This window comes from Bactrocera neohumeralis, chromosome 3 (assembly GCF_024586455.1).
Source record: "Bactrocera neohumeralis isolate Rockhampton chromosome 3, APGP_CSIRO_Bneo_wtdbg2-racon-allhic-juicebox.fasta_v2, whole genome shotgun sequence".
Taxonomy (NCBI): Eukaryota; Metazoa; Arthropoda; class Insecta; order Diptera; family Tephritidae; genus Bactrocera; species Bactrocera neohumeralis.
This window is the reverse complement of record NC_065920.1, coordinates 49,115,699-49,132,421: the sequence shown is the minus strand read 5'-3', so window position 1 is coordinate 49,132,421 and position 16,723 is coordinate 49,115,699. Positions and strand designations below refer to the sequence as shown.

The window sequence follows — 16,723 nt, the reverse complement described above, 5'->3', positions numbered from 1 at the left end:
ATAATGAGTGACTTATAGGGTTCGGTCTTCGTTCATCGAGAGAGCACTTTACTTCTCAATTGCCTACTCAGTCCGAAGTAGGACATTTTGGCAACAGTTTTTCTGCGTTGTATTTCGAGGGAGATATTATTGTTGGTGTTATTACTGGTTCTAAGATAGACGAAATTATATACGACTTCGAAGTTATTACTGTCAACAGTGACGTCGAAGTCAAGTCGCGAGTGCGACCATTGTTTGCTTGATGACAAGAGATATTCCGTCTTGCCCGCGTTCACTATGTCTTATTAATTCAAGTAAGCTTAAAAGAAGCAGACAAGTGCCCAAAAAAGTGTGATTTTTTTAAATAAGAAATTTACATCACTAGGGCGATGGCAAAACGCATAGGATGTAGCCATGTGTCCATTCTAAAGTTTTATAAATTATATGATGCAACTAAATCTTTGTACAGAGCTACGGAAGTGGATTTGAAAAAAAAAAACACCAACTAGGAAGAACCGAAATTTACAGAACCTAAACCTGCGGAACCGATCTTGAACTTCAGTGCAGCAAAACTCAGAGAAGGAGCGATATTGGTGGATAAAAGTACACGCACGGTATGCAGGAGTCTTTATAATAAGATCTTTATAGCGAGAAGGCCAAGAAAAAAACATCCTTTAAATGGAAAAATGCGAAAAGCACTTCTGATTTATGAGAACATCGAAAATGGACTCTAGGTAGAAGTTTGGAATACGGTTGTCTTCACTGAAGAATCGAAAATAAATTTGAATCAGTCCGACGGAATTGGCATTTATAAATGGTTCCTTAAATGCTTCTGGATATATTGACATTTTTTGGAGCCAGCAATGGATGCCTTGCCGACCCAATATTTCAGGATGACTCTGCGCCGTGCCCCCGTGCAAAGAGTGTAAGTATTATATTTGTTATATTCGTAACTATTCTCCGTTCTTTTCGGTTCAATGTACACAAGAATTAAAGAAATAGAGATTATGATTTTTTTACCAGTTACTTCTTTTGAATGTATTTGACAGAAAAATGCATTCATTAGTAATGTAATCAACGAAAGATCGTTAAATCGAAAATCGTAATTTGACATTTCGTCTCGACTGGCAGAAACTGGCATATCGAAGTCATGAGTTAAAATGAAATATATCCCTGCAAGGGAAAGTTTTTAGCTTTTAATATGTGAAAAAATTGTTATATTTATGTTCTTCATTTCACTTTTCAAAATTTGTAGTTTTTTGAAATCTCCGGAGGTAGATTTTTCAGAAAATATAGGGTAAAATATTTCGCAAAATATTTTGCATTGCGTATTCTTGTAGGCCATACAATTTTCTGAAAAATCTACCTCCGGAGCAGTCAAAAATTGTGATATTTCCAATGAAATCAGAATTTATTTATACGAGAAACTTTGACCTCTCACCGACACCTTTTAAAATATTATTATTAATATTTTCTTTGCAGCGACGTTTTATCTCTATATATGGGTTCAATTGATTTCCATGAGAAGCATAAGAAAGAGAGGAGAAAGCATTAAAGGAGAGTATATACGTATATAAATATGGAGAATGTGAACACATTTTCAAACAATAAAAGGAACTTAATTTCAGAAATGAATATTGAAACGTTAATGTATTTATATTTGGTATTTTCAAATGTAAAACTTAATTTCCATTGTTGCAAACAAAACAACACTTTCCCCTTTATTAGTACTTAAAACAAACCCAAATTCATTTCGCTTACCATTATATATTTTATGCTACATACACCTAATATTTAAATATTTGTAGATATTCATAAAGTTAAATATTTAATCTACAATTTAAGGCGATATTTACAAGTTATAACCAAGTGCTTCTATTTCATCTAGGAAATATTTCATATCGTCCTTCGTGAGATTTGAACTTTGCAAGACTAATCGGAAGAAATTCGGTAATTGTCGTAGGGGTTGATAGGTGATCATCATTGATCCCTTCTTGATCATACCCTCTTTGATCTTTGGTGCAACGGCATTTAGTTTTTGATTAAACAAATCGCCACGTTCCATATTTCGTATACTGGGTGGTATGTACCAGAAGCTAATATTTGTGCATTCGGGCTTTTCCAGCACCAATTCAAATCCCGGTCGCTCTCTGATCAGCTCAGTAATATATTCCGACATTTTGAATGCCTGATTGACATGTTCCGCCAGACCATTTGTACCCTTTGCCTTCCACATAAACCAGAATTTATAGACATCTGCACGTCGTCCGCATTGTATGTGTTTATCACCGGTATCGAATGATGTGTCATAAAATTTATCCTTTTGAAAAAGATATGTTGCATTTGTGGAATGACAATTGGTCAGTATGTCTTTATGCCGTGTGAGAAATGTAGAGCATTGCTGTGAGGCGATAAGCATCTTATGTGGATTCCAGGTGACAGAGTCAGAGCTGAGGAAAATGAAAAATATTTCAATTCAATGAAATTTCAGATAAAAATAAATGAAATGAAGCAATAAATTCTAAATCTTGTTCTGACCTAAGCAAATCAAAGGTCAAGTGTTATAATATCATGAGATTTTCAAGGCTTATTCTGAATTGAAGTCCAAATAAACCAATATGAGTTCTGTGAACCAAAAGTTAGGTTATGTTAGGCCAAACGTAATGTCCGCGGCGTGGATCACGCGTGCACAATTGTAGACACTCCCGAACAAACCATCTTGAGCCCCTCACAAATCTGTTGAAATGAGTTAATTCGATTCCGCTACTATTCCCAGCTACCTCGAGATATGAGATCCTTATTTTGACTAGGTGGATATTCTAAATAAAAATGCGAAAATAATTCTAATTCACCAGCTTCTTATGTAAACAGGTAGCATTCATCAAAAAGTTATCTTGATCGAATATGGAGTTATCCTTCAGCTTTACGGCGTCTGCTATTTTCACATATCAGACTATTTCGCTCTCGAATATACCAGTTTCTAGGTATGGAACGAATAACAAAAATCATCGCTAATATGGGGTGGTCAAAGATTATAGGTCTCTACCCAACGAACCAATGCCAATATGTCAGTTTTCAAGCATAAAACGTGATATTAAACTTAGACTCGAATTATGCTATTATTGAATGAGATATTATTACTGAAGCTCAAGTTAGCATCAGCTGATACTGCATTAAATACTTTCAGAAAGAGTTTGCATTCGAACGACTGCTGAGAATATCGGTTCGTTTATTATATATCGAGGATTTAAATTAATTTAATCTCTAGAGAAATTTCCCACTGAATTTGTTATATGTCTAAAGGAAGGATTCGTAAGGTCTCAAATTCAACATACTCTTCAGAGTTCAAAGTTACATGAATTGAATTGCACTTACCGTTCAATGCCGTTCAATAGATGACGATATTTGTTTGTAACCAGTGCACCGCCACCCCAGGCTGCATCGGTGTGGAACCACATGTTGTATTTCTCACATATATCAGCAACACCATTCAAGTCATCAAATGCACCTAAAACCGTTGTACCCGCCGTCGCAGAAACCATTAGTGGGCGTGCACCTTTGTTTATATAATGCTTGACCTTCGTCTCAAGATCGCCAATATCCATTTTACCGTATTGATCTGTGGCAATTTTACAAACACTTTCACTACCGAAACCCATGAACATGGCCAACTTTTCGACTGAATAATGTGCGTCTTGTGATGTGAAAATAATTAACTGTTGGCCACTAAATAATCCATTTTTCTGTAAAGAATATATAAATGGGAATACAAGATTTGACTATATACATTGGTATACATATAGTATATATCTGGTTTTAGGCAATTAAACGAAAAATTGTTACTACAAAAATTAAATTATCGAACATACTAGCCAAAAATAAAATATAAGTAGTTTCAAAACCCTAAAACTGCAACTTGACAAATTTCAATCTTAAATGTCTTCGTATCGTATTTATCCGGATGAATGTCTTAGTTTCGAGCACAAGCCACTAATTTACTTACTAACCTCAAAATATTTCATTTTTAAAAAACTTATAAATTTCCACGGGAATGTTATATTGATTTTGCTTTAGAGGGTATTTTGGTTCCATTAACATTTTTCAGTGGCAGACAATTGTTTTTGCGAGTAACACAGCCCCTTATTCAAAATTAAATTGTTAGTTAATCTCTACGAATATATGCAAATTTTGTTTTCCGTATAAAATATATTCTACCTTAAAATTCATAAAAGTCATGAATATAGTCTCAGTTTTTGAGACAAAGTGAAAAGTAATACTAAATGTGTAATTACTCATACGCCCTGAAGGCTTTCGGAATTTACTTAACTGCATGCGTATAAGTGTTTCTGCCGGTTAAACAATGATAAAACAATGTTGAATTTAAATAATGCAAGGTCATGAATTGCTTTGCATTTGTTAATGATATTGCTCTACGTACGCAGACAGTTCCCTAGGGCAATTCGAGCAGCGTATAAAGCTTTGACATAAGATGGCATAGCTTCTACTATAGATGCTCTTTAGATCATTTTCACTTGCTAGATATTAGGCTTTGGTTTCATATCATCATTAAAATAACTCAATAGCTCCTGAGCGGTCTTCACACGGCGGTGCTTAGGACCGAAATTAAGCGCAAACTTCTGAACAACTTTCTTAAGCTCTTGACATTTGAATAAATGTAAGTTAGGGTAGGTTAAAAGGTTGATGCTGTGACAAAATCCGAATTTATCTCATCAATTTCGGGCTCATAGCAAATAATTTGTCGACATCATCAGTTTTTGACTTAATTTGATTTTGTCGCTGATTCACGATCGAGAGATCACACTTTTATGCTCCATTTTTCAAATATCTTCTACAGAAACTTTTTGCATGAATGCCAATCTATTAATTTACTCAAACGATGACGATTTCTCAGTACTTACGTTATTGTTTGACGTAGTACGTAATGTTTTCGATTGATTGACTGCTCAAATACCTCAAGGTTTTTTTGCAATTCGAAAATTTTTCAAATATTTTAACCACACCCCACAAGTTTTTTATAATTATGTTATCGGCATGCGATGTTACGACGTCTAATTACGATGTTCGAAATACAATTGTAAAATCCTTTTAATTACTCATACCATTCATTCAACAATTGCCTCACACGTGCATACGACTTGCATGCGCTACATAATACTAGCACAATTTAGGGGACTGACAATTATTTCGTTTATGAATTAGCACACATACATATGCACTTACAAATGTATGTATGTGCTGCCATTAACAGAATTGCTCTTTGTTTGTATATACCCGTACAATGTATTCTTATCAAATTTCTCCGAACCGTCCTCATGTAACCATAGAAGTATATACCATATGTACCATATATATGTACATGTATTTACATGTATATGTACGTAAAAACCCATTCAGAAATTGCTCTTTAACCATTAGTGACAACAGCATTGACTTTGCAAGACTGTTGATTGGTACATATAATTGCTTTATTGCATTTATTATCTGTTACAATCACTTACTTACATACCTATGTATATACATACATATGTCTGCTAAATTCCTAATTGTATATGCAGCTAAGTTTGTATGTATATAGGTATGAATGTGGTATTTCAAATTAGCATGCATCAATATAGTGTTCAAGACCACGAAATAAACCCTCGTAATAGACGCTCTTTTTAGTATATACTATACATACATATATTAGTGGACTTTAAAACCCAAAACTACACAATTTCTCTTTTAAGGCATAACAAACGCCCTCATTTACATACATATGTATATATATATTACGGATAAAATACATGAAAGTGTATGAAATATAAATCGAAAATGTTTTAGAATTTTTAAAACAAAAATAAAAGGAATTTAAAAAGATTTTTATACTTTGAAATTTTAAGGTTATATATACTGTAAATAAATTAAATTAAAATATGGTGATTTTTCGATTTAAAAAATAATAATTTAATCAGTTATTTGTAATTAGTGAAACTAGACCGACTTGAGAAAAATATTCCGCTATCGCATTTTTTATAATTTCAAAAAACAATTGTGGAGTTTGGCACATTTGGATCTAATAGAAGAGAGTTTATGAGCATTGCATGACTCCTTTGATAGTCATATAGATAGATAGTTTCAAAATCGAAGGGACGAACGGATATATTGTAGTGTGCTAGCTGGCCAATTTTCATTTACATATGAAAGCTAGTCCTACAATTTTTAAATACTACTAATTTGCCGGAACCGGATCCTTTACCTTTATCACTTAGAATTAGCCTTCTAAAACAGGGCTCAAGATATTAAATTAAATATTCGAACTAATGTTTTCCTCTAACTTTCTCCCTGCTTATCTAAAAGAGAAAAGCTATATAATTTTTAAATTGCCTCCTACAGCTGGCCGATTTTCATTTACATATGAGAACTGTTTCCACAATTTTTTAAATATCGCTCGAAAATTAAACACTCGTCCTTTTCTCCCCTCCCTAACCGATTTTGAACCACTATATGCCATACAAACTGAACGATTAAAATCGATTTCCTATATGGAAAACTTTTTATGTGACAATTTGCCATCACAAAATTTTGTACAGATTATTGTTCAAGGCAACGCTATAATCTCCGAACAATTCACCTCATCGATCAAAATCAAGATAAATGTATTATACCCTATTAAAAAAATACCTATTAAGGTAATATTGCTTCCGTGCAGCCAGTGGGAAATTGCTTGAAGCTGCCATTTCGTACCAAAATGCCATAATAACTTTTTTATAAACTGAAATACACATTTATGTTCAATAAATACTGAGAGACTCATAACTTCATTTTTCAAATTGGGTGACGACTTAGAGAAATTTGATTCCTTTTACTTTACTCCAAGGATAAATTGTTAAAGTTAGGCCTTTTTTGAGAACCTAATCGCTTAAAAAATATTTTTAAAGCGTTAATTCATGTGATTCACTCAACTAATTGTGCTCATATGAAAAATTTTCACACTCTTACTCACCTTAGTTTCCGGTGCATACTTGTAGCGTGCACAGCTGATGCCATAACCGTTAGCAATTGAGCCACCTGGACAGAAAATGCCATCACCATAACCATCATTTGGAAAACCAACAATGCGACGCATTTCAGCCAACACCGTCTCCTCCATGAGCGTAAAAATCGGTGCCACCTCATAAGTATACACACTGGGATTCAGTGCATCGGTTAGCCATTGTCCAATCAAAGCATAAACATCTACACCAGAATAAAGTTGATTTATAAAGTACGGATGTCCGGTCTTAACCGAATATTTAATTGTTGCTTTCAATAATTCAATCAGTTTTGCATGCGTTTCCGGTTCCGCTTTCAAATTAAAATCAAATAATTGCTGCAGTTCGCTCGGCGCACGCCACTCCACCACTTTACTGGCTCGATTTGTGCCTGCCAGCACAGCCGATTTGATGATTTCGTCCACGCAGTTGCGTATGAAACCCTCAGAGCTCACATCAGGATGCCCGGATACGTAGTTTGCTGATGGTAGCGTGTCAGCCATATTATTGTTATTATTGGTGTTATTGGCGTTGTTGATCTTTGTTGTGCCGTTGGTCTGTTGCGTCCTCATTGCTGACCCTTTAACATCTGCACCGGGAATATCTAAGCTGCATGCGATGGCTTCCGTTTTGGCTGCATTCAACGTTGCGGCGCCTGCCAGTTCTTTGTCAACGCTCTGCAAGTGCTTTTTAAATATAGACTCATTGTAGTGAGTGGGTAAACTATTGCTGGCCAACATTTTTGCGCTTGTATTTGTTTGTTTTTGTTTTTGATTTTTTTTTGCTTTTCTGTTTTTGCTTATTTACTCTTTGTGCTTTGTTTGTTTTGTTTCTATTTTGTTTTTACTGTTAATTTCGCAACCTTCAACTATATAGTTATTCTGCAGGCACACAGAAGACGTATGTGGTCTGTTTATTATGGTATATAGGGCAGTAAATGGTCATGTAATGCTCGATGGCCCACTGTGTTTCACGAGATTTGTTGAATTTTTCGTCGTTGCAATTTATTTTTATTTTAGTTTTTTTTTATACTTTGATTACATGTACACTTGTTGAATATCACAGACACAATTACATACATACATATATTTTTTAGTTCATCTAAATATACTTATGTTCATAATTTCACTGTTCACTTCTGTGCATAATTTTTATTTAGTGCGAAATCTCCTTCTATTTGCATATAATAATTTTCTTTTGCACAAAATTCTTTGGTTGTAAATTTTTCAGCTTCAGATAAATAAACGCGGTGCAGTTAAATTACTTCAGGACGATCTTAACAACAATTCGCGTCTTACCAATCTGAGTGTCCGCCAAAATGAGCTGCTGCTTTTATAAATGCTCGCACTTGCAAGATCGGTCTGATTGATCTGTGCAAGCCGAACGGCGAGCACTTACATTCATACGTATGTATGTACTTACAGATACGTACAGACATACATATATACATGAACACTTCGTGCATTCGTTTTGATTCTAACGTTTTTGCTCGTTGCGCTGTCGTCGACGATACTGCTTAATCGAGACTGTAATTACATACATACATGAACACTTCGTGCATTCGTTTTGATTCTAACGTTTTTGCTCGTTGCGCTGTCGTCGACGCTGACACTGCTTAATCGATGTAAGTTCACTGTAATTACTTACATATGTATGTATGTACCACATGTAAATGGTTAAGTATGTAAGTACTGTGGAATGTTACACCTGCACAGTTGTCGCATGCCATCTGTTGTGGTAATGCACTTCGACTTACATATCTACAAATGTTTCTAAGCATATGTGTCTGTCCATATGCAATGATTAGTTATCATATTTACATATGTACATACATATGTACATATAAGTCATGTAGTTTCGTGCAACATTTATGCACCAGATGTTTATGATCTGTGGGCTTTCCCGTTTAATCTGCTTCAAATTCGCACAATTTCGCTAATACACATACAATATTTATGTATGAATGTATGTAATTTTTAAGAAACGTATAACGTACATTATGCATGTATTAAAGAACAGTGACACATTCAGTAAATAAATAATTAAAAAACAGAAAAAACGTTAAATACGGTTGCACCGAAGCGGTAATATATTTCAAAAGTAAAAAGCTTTACATAGAAGAACTTGATTTGAATCGATCAGTTTGAATGACGGTTAAATGCTATAGTGGACTGATCTACAAAATTTGTTCAATGGTTGTACCTTTGATCGTTTAATTTGTATGACGGCCATATGCTATAGTGGTCTGACATCGTTGGTTCCCACAAATTAGCAGCTTCGAAGAACATATGCAAATTTTAAGATCGATATCTCAAAAACTAAGGGACTAGTTCGCATATACATATGTATACAGACGCACGGATAAACGGACATACACACGATCGCCTCAGCCTGTTAGGCTTATCATATATATACTATATAATTTATAGGGTGTCCGATGCTTCCTTCTGGACTTCCTGACAAACTTAACTTACCCTATTTGAAGAGTTCATATTTTTGTATTTTATTGAAAGCTGTCATTTCCCATCAGTTCTGATCCTTAAGGGGTTACATGGATTTCCTCGGTAAAAAACAACATTTTTCAAAATTTTTTTCTCATATAAAAAATTAAATATTTTATTAGAATATTTTATTGTTACAAACATACACTATTAACAAAGATTTTCTGAAAATTTTGGAAAAAAAAATATTTTAAACTCGGCCATTGCGTTGCAATTTTCGGTGACCCGTCGGAAAAAAGATGCGCCAAAGGAAAACTATATTATTTAACCCACTTTTTTGTTAAAGGAGAGAGTTGTCTCACGGTTGTACATTACTTAGCAAGGCCGACTTCTACTCATATTTCTGTAAAAAGAAAAAAAACAATTAAATAACTCTACATAACATACATAGATCTCGTAAGTAGTACGTCGACAAAAATTTTTATTTTCATTGGAAATTTTTGCAGTACATCCGAATATTATATAATGGTATTAATATGTAATGCATAATAATAATAATACATGTATGTATATTTATATATACTATTTCTAAACGTTCATAACTCATTTTGTATATGATTTCCATTGCACAACAAAAATCACTGAGCACCCAAATCCATTTCAAAAATTATTGACCACCCTTGGTGAATAATCATATAAAAACCGGGTTTATTTACATACAATGCATAAGTACATACATATGTATACGAAGGGGTTGAGCAATGCTCATTCATGATATTAATTTACTATTGTTTTCATGTACATTTTAGAAAAATAATAACAAAATATAATAATGTTTACATCGCAACCAATCAGTAAGTATTTAAAAAATGTGCTTTCTCTCAACGAAAGAAAATATCACTTTTAAAAATACACTTTGTTTCATTGTGATAAAGACATTATATTTCTGTCAAATACTAAAAAAATATGTTACCATTCTACTCGTATATAGTAACTCTAACAATTCTCTTAAAAAAAATGTTTTTTTCTAACGAACTTTCCATAATATTGTAGGTAGTAAGCGAAATGCGCTGAAAACCTAGTTTCATTGCTATAAAGCCACCCTCCCACCACTAAAAATGGAAAGAAACAAATTTCTCTTTTTCCCTGATAATTTATTGTGTTTCCATATTATTTGGCAATACATATGTTGTAATGAGAAATCATTTCTGGGGTTAATGATGTCAATGTATCTAAAACAGCTGTTTTCAGATCAGAAAGCGTATTAATTTGACGGATCCTCACATGTTCTCAATAGGACTTACATCAGAAGAACAACCTACCCATTCCAAAAGATCGATATTTTTACGTTGAAGCCACGTTTTCGATGACCTGCTTTATGGATTCTTGCGTTGTCTTGTTGAAAAGAGAACGATTTTTGCGGATGACTGTATATATAGGGTAGCAGATTTGTTTCTAATACCTATTCATTCGACAAATTTCACTTTCCTATCGCGTGTTAATATTTTTTTTCGGCCAAAGTAAGTTCTCTGGCCACAATTTTCTTTGTTATTCAGGTATGTACACACCACTGTTACCGACCTTCCCAATGGCGCGATTGGTCAAACCCTCATCATTCAAAGCGTCTATAGCTCCTTTCTCTTTATCGTTAAGTATGCTTTTGCGGGGGATTCTGCGATTAGCTAACACAATTTAATAAAATTAATTTATAACACTAAATGGCACTGATCGGTATGAGTGTCTTTGTAACAATGAAACAACGTTTTGAGGCCAGAAGATATTTTTAAAATATGGACATAGTGAAACTTCTGTCGATACTGTGGTAGAAACTCTGAAGCGCATGGTTCTTAATTGCGTTGCACTCCATAAAAGAACGAAAGTAAAAAGGGCGCATATCCACTCTAATTCCAAGTTCAATTCATGAAGTTATTAGAGTGCCGAAACTGGACAAAAGAAAGAAAGGAAAGAAGGACACAGTGGGACTCAGATCGCGGACCATTATAGCCTACAGCTGCCATACAAACTGAGTGATCAAAATGAAGTTTTTGTGACCGATGTTAAAAATTTTTCTTGTTTTTTTAGCTTTTGACGTTTTAATCTTTCATAGTAATAACCTTATATACTATATGTGACCTGGTCTACGGAAAGGGGGCTTAGGTGTCAAAAAAATGGAGAACAATTAATGAGATAACGAGAAACTGACGATTATTTTTAACAGCTTTTCCCAGAAACTAGTTTTCGCACGTTAGCTCCCTTTTCGTAGACCAGGTCACATATATGTTTTTTTTAATTTTGAGCAACAACAACTAAACACTTATAGAAATTAAATACTTTGCTTTAACACAACAATATTTGCTCCTCTACATATCAGACGGAATATGGCTTTATCGAGACAGAGCGCTTAAAAAATAATTCAAGTTTAAGTAAATTTAACTGATTCACTCACAAGCCCCTTATAAGTATGTATTGATGGGTGTGTCGATCAGCTGTGTCGAGACATTTCGCCGCAAATTTCCATTATACATATATACACAAACATATATATATATATCTATATATGTATGTGTTTTAGCGACAAACTAATTATATTTTTGAGATGTTAAAATTTATTTACATACCTTTTTGTTACAATAAAGACTTCAATAAATAAATTAAACACGTTTGTCAACATATGTATGTTGTTACTGTGCTGTCAATTAACGTTATCCAAAATAACTTCAATTAGTCAATATATGTACCATAATTTTCGTCTTAAATAAAGGGAAGCACCGCGCCACATCGGATTTAATAATGTTGCTACAGACTGATGTAAAACATACATATGTACATCCATATGTAGCCCCATGATTACTTGTATATACGCATGTGAATTAGTCAGAAATAAGAATGCGTTTCAAGCAAAAATGAATTGGTCACAATTTTCTCGTGGCGGGTTTTCCCCCAACTGTATTTGGGTTGCCTTACTTCTTCGGCCAATGCAAGAGAAGTGCGGAAGTCCATATGGTGTTTACTTTCAATTTTATTTGGTTTTTACAATCACAACAAAAACACATGCCTGTACACACGTATTATTTAAACGTTTTAATTATGTAGCGGTTAGTTGAGGTAAACTTCACTAGCGAAAGTATATATATACTGCAAATTTTTTGTTGCTCTTATTAAAACGATATTCTAACAGTAAAAATAATATAGGTAGAATGCTATTACACTTGATCTCCTGTTTGCACGGTTAACTCACTATTAGGACAAATTTAACAAAACATTCGTGCAAAAAAGAAAAACATCTAAAAGAAATCTCATTTTATATGCAAATCTATTTACTCATACAGTGAGAATTTCCACACTTAAAACACGTTAAGGGGTTATATACAATTAGAGGGCCGAAAAAAGTGAAAGTTTTCTGATAAAACTTTTAAATTTATTGATCCAAAAATTTTTACACAAATTATGGTATTTTTTTAACTCTATTTTAAAGCTTAGTATTAGTAAAAATATTTATTTGGAACTAGATCTCCGGGAGCTCCTCTCAAAAAAGACGTTGGCCAGTGAACTGGATTCTCAGAAATTAAAAAAATCAAACAGATTTCATTAAAGTAATGTTCAATCTAGTAAATAATCAAAGAAATAAGCAAAATATTTTTTTTTTTTGAGAAAATGGAGGTTTCGCCAAAAAAATCGATTTTTGACATTTTTTCTGATAAAATGCCTTAAATTGTTTATAAATAAAATATTTATCGGTGAGAAAAAATCTTCAATTACTTACTAAAAAATATATTTAAGAAGCTTGTGTTAAAATTTGGGACTAATCGGTTTAGCCGCTTTCCAGTAATGTTGGTCAGCGTCTTTGAAAACACCATTTTGGGAAAAAAGCGTTTAAAGTTTAACCTTGTACATCCAAACACTCTAAAACGCATTTTCAAGTTTGCGTGTAACTTCGAAAATATCCACCGGAACGATATGATATTTTCTGAATGTATACTTAAATATATTTACATTAAGAAAATAAAATAAGAAATAGCGATTTTTTGAAAATTTTAACTGTATATAACTCCTTAAAAAAAAAAATACTGTGGGAATGGTAAAAAATAATAATTAATTTCAAAATTCATGTAAATATGTTAAGTTTATGATTTAAAAAAATCGTCATTAATCGCTGTCATTTGCCTTTACTCCTTCATACAGCCGACGGTAGCATTATACTGCTTCATTTAATTGGCACTGAAATCTTGCAGACCGTTCTGTGTTCGGGTCCAACTTGAGGAAATTATTTTCTAGCTTCAACGTCATTTCTAAACACTTATTACGTTAACATGTTCTGAAATCAACCTGTATTGACGTAAGGGATTTTGATTTTATTGCAAAAAAGTATATAACTAAAATGAAAAACACGTGCTAAAAAGTTAAACCGTGCAAAAACGGTAACTGGGGGTGTACAAAAAAACCCTGTAAAAAAACCACGCAAAAAAGAGATCAGGAGAGGAGTGTATACATACATATATACTCGACTATATATATAATATACTTTATGTACATATTTAAGGGTGGGTCAAAAACAAGAGATGTTTTTTTTTTCGCTTGGCACTCTGAAAAATTGGTTGATAAACACCTCTTAGAATAAATTAAATTTATTAAATTTCAATGATTAATATCTTTGAAATAGTTAGGTCTACGATAAAATCGTGGGAGACCGATTGGTAGAGCATTCAATTTCCTATAAAATCCATGAAACGAAATATTTTTTCAAGTTGTTAGAAGCGAGATACAAATTTTTCCATCTGATAATAAGAAACAAATAGAAAACTGTTAGACGGGAAGGTTCCCCTCCAATCAAGAGCCTTGGAGGCATTTACCAACCAAATTTTCAAAGTACCAAGCGAAAAAATAGTAATTTTTTTTACCCACCCTAATGTCTACGAGGGTATATATCTACTATAAATACATATCTGTCGCTTTCACTTCTGCTTAAACGCATCTCTAATTCTAAGTATTTGTACTATTTGCGCCCTAATGAGTAGTTCAACAAGTTTAAGTTAAATAACGGCGCTTAATTAATGTCTGAACCAGAAAAGCACCGAAGCTATAATACCCTTTACAAATACAAAAGTTTCCTTACAAGAACTTTATTGCGATCGTTCAATTTGTATGGTAGCTATATGTTATAGTCATCCGTTCTGAATAATTTCTTCGGTGACTGCATTATTGCCAATATATTAAACGATATAGTGGTCCGATACTGACGATTTCGACAAATGAGGATCTTCTTTTTGAGAAAAAAAACTCTGCGAAAGACGATGATTCTAGGAACGCTTAAGGGAGGCACCAACCTTAAAAGTATCTATTAAATTAAGAAGAAAAAAAAACTTTATTGTATATTTCGATAGTTTATATCTCTGCCTTACCTTAGAAATACCATACTGAAATTTTCAACTAATATTTCCAAAATATTTGGAGTCACAGTGTTCTAAAATATAGTTGATCTGTTCAATCAGTTTATCTTCATTCACGTTTTTCTCGAAACAGCATTTTTCAAACTTACTGCAGTTATTTTTAAGATACAACTTATTCATTACTTATTAATTATTAATTTTTTCTACATGTTCTATATATAATGTATATACATAGTTCTCCATGCAATGGCCTACCTAGGCTCTATGAGGTATGGCTTTGAGGGTTCTTTCCTTGGCGCAGTCGGAGGTCACGAGCAACTCGAAAAATATTAATGGGGTATTCTTAGAATATGTATAAATATACCCTCGAAAGTTTAAAACAGTTCATAAAGCATAGGCTGTTCTCCTCAACCTATAAGACTTTATAGTCAAGTACGTTGTTTTCTCCTTTGTAACTTCAACTCAATTATTTGAGATAGAGTTATGTACTTATATATAAACGATTAGGATGACAAGACGAATCGAATTCCGGGTGACTGTGACTGTGCAAGCTGCCGCCCACTCCTCATATAACGGTTCTGTTGAAAACTACCAAAAGTGTAATAACACATTAAATAAATTTGTCAAAGACATTAAATTTTACAATTGTGATGGTTCATAGGAGTTTTCATCTTTTAGCTGAAATCCCGATATTTCCATATAACGGTGTGAAAATATGCGAAATCGGTTGAAAACTTGACCTAGCCTAATACTAATATAAAAGTTTACAAACAACCCACGTTCGATCATAACAAATTTCGAGATTATAAAATATATTTTGGAGTATGATTATTCACTTAAATATCATTTATACTCAAAAATTACTGTATAGATTTGGCAAGGCATGCGATGAAATAAAACCGAAAGACATTCTAAGTTCCATCAATGTTTCCGGTTAAGTAGCAGATAAACGTCAGCAGTTTTTTTTGTGTCGACAATAAATTTTAAACACCTGACTTCCACCACTTGCCCCACTGTACTTGGCACAAGTGGAGTTAAGAGCGTCAGAATGCTGTAAACTTGTATATATTTACTCATACATGTATGTATGTATGTATACACTAATAGGAGTGTGTGTGTATGCGATATGCATTTATTTTAATCTGCGGAAGTAAACCCGAATAACAGAATTGAAAAGAATTGAAAAAAGTGAGTGAATATGAGCACAAGCAAATTGTTAACAGAAGCTTAGAAACAAATGACGTTTACAACCTATGTGGTTTATTATTAATAAATAATTATGCGCATAGCATTGTAATTATATTTAATTATGTGCTATGTACGTATGTATAGTGTGTATTTAACTTCATCGTTTTCACTGAGACATTCATAATGGAATATGTGTACTAATTATCAGCCTTTAACTGTTACAAGGACGTTGAGTAAATGTAATTCTTTATAAATATGTAGATATGTATGTACATACGTTGATATAATAGTTGTGGTTTTACATGTCAGTAAGTAACTTGCAATTTAATTCTGCCAAATTTACTATGAATTTGATTCAATAGGTCCAAACATTTTTCAACTAAATATTAACCGGTATTTTTGACGTTAAACACTATGTAAAATATTTAATTAATATATTTAATGAATTTACCGACAGTTTTTCCGGATTTGTAGCTGACCATGAGAAAAACGTTAAACTTCCAAGTTCAGTCTAAACGCACATATTAGACCGGCGACTGCTGTGGGCGAGTGGGTTGATTGGTTGTGTGGCTACCAGTCGGCTAATAATAAGTTCGAAACACACATTTGACTTATACTGAATATCTTATAGTTATGCGGAAAATATTTTAAACTAAAACCGAGCTTTTGTAACAGCTTTTAAATTCCTGATAATCTC

The 16,723-nt window shown here is 33.2% G+C and overlaps 1 protein-coding gene across 1 annotated transcript; it reads right to left on the bottom strand.

Moving 5' to 3' along the window:
* Nucleotides 1-1,601: 1,601 nt before the first annotated feature.
* Nucleotides 1,602-8,326, bottom strand: LOC126752429 (cysteine sulfinic acid decarboxylase). Its single transcript, XM_050463221.1, has 3 exons — nt 6,983-8,326; nt 3,355-3,722; nt 1,602-2,429 (listed from the first exon to the last, which is right to left on the bottom strand). Exons 1-3 carry the CDS (start codon nt 7,748-7,750, stop codon nt 1,832-1,834), a joined length of 1,734 nt encoding a protein of 577 aa, XP_050319178.1. The 5' UTR covers nt 7,751-8,326; the 3' UTR covers nt 1,602-1,831.
* Nucleotides 8,327-16,723: the final 8,397 nt, after the last annotated feature.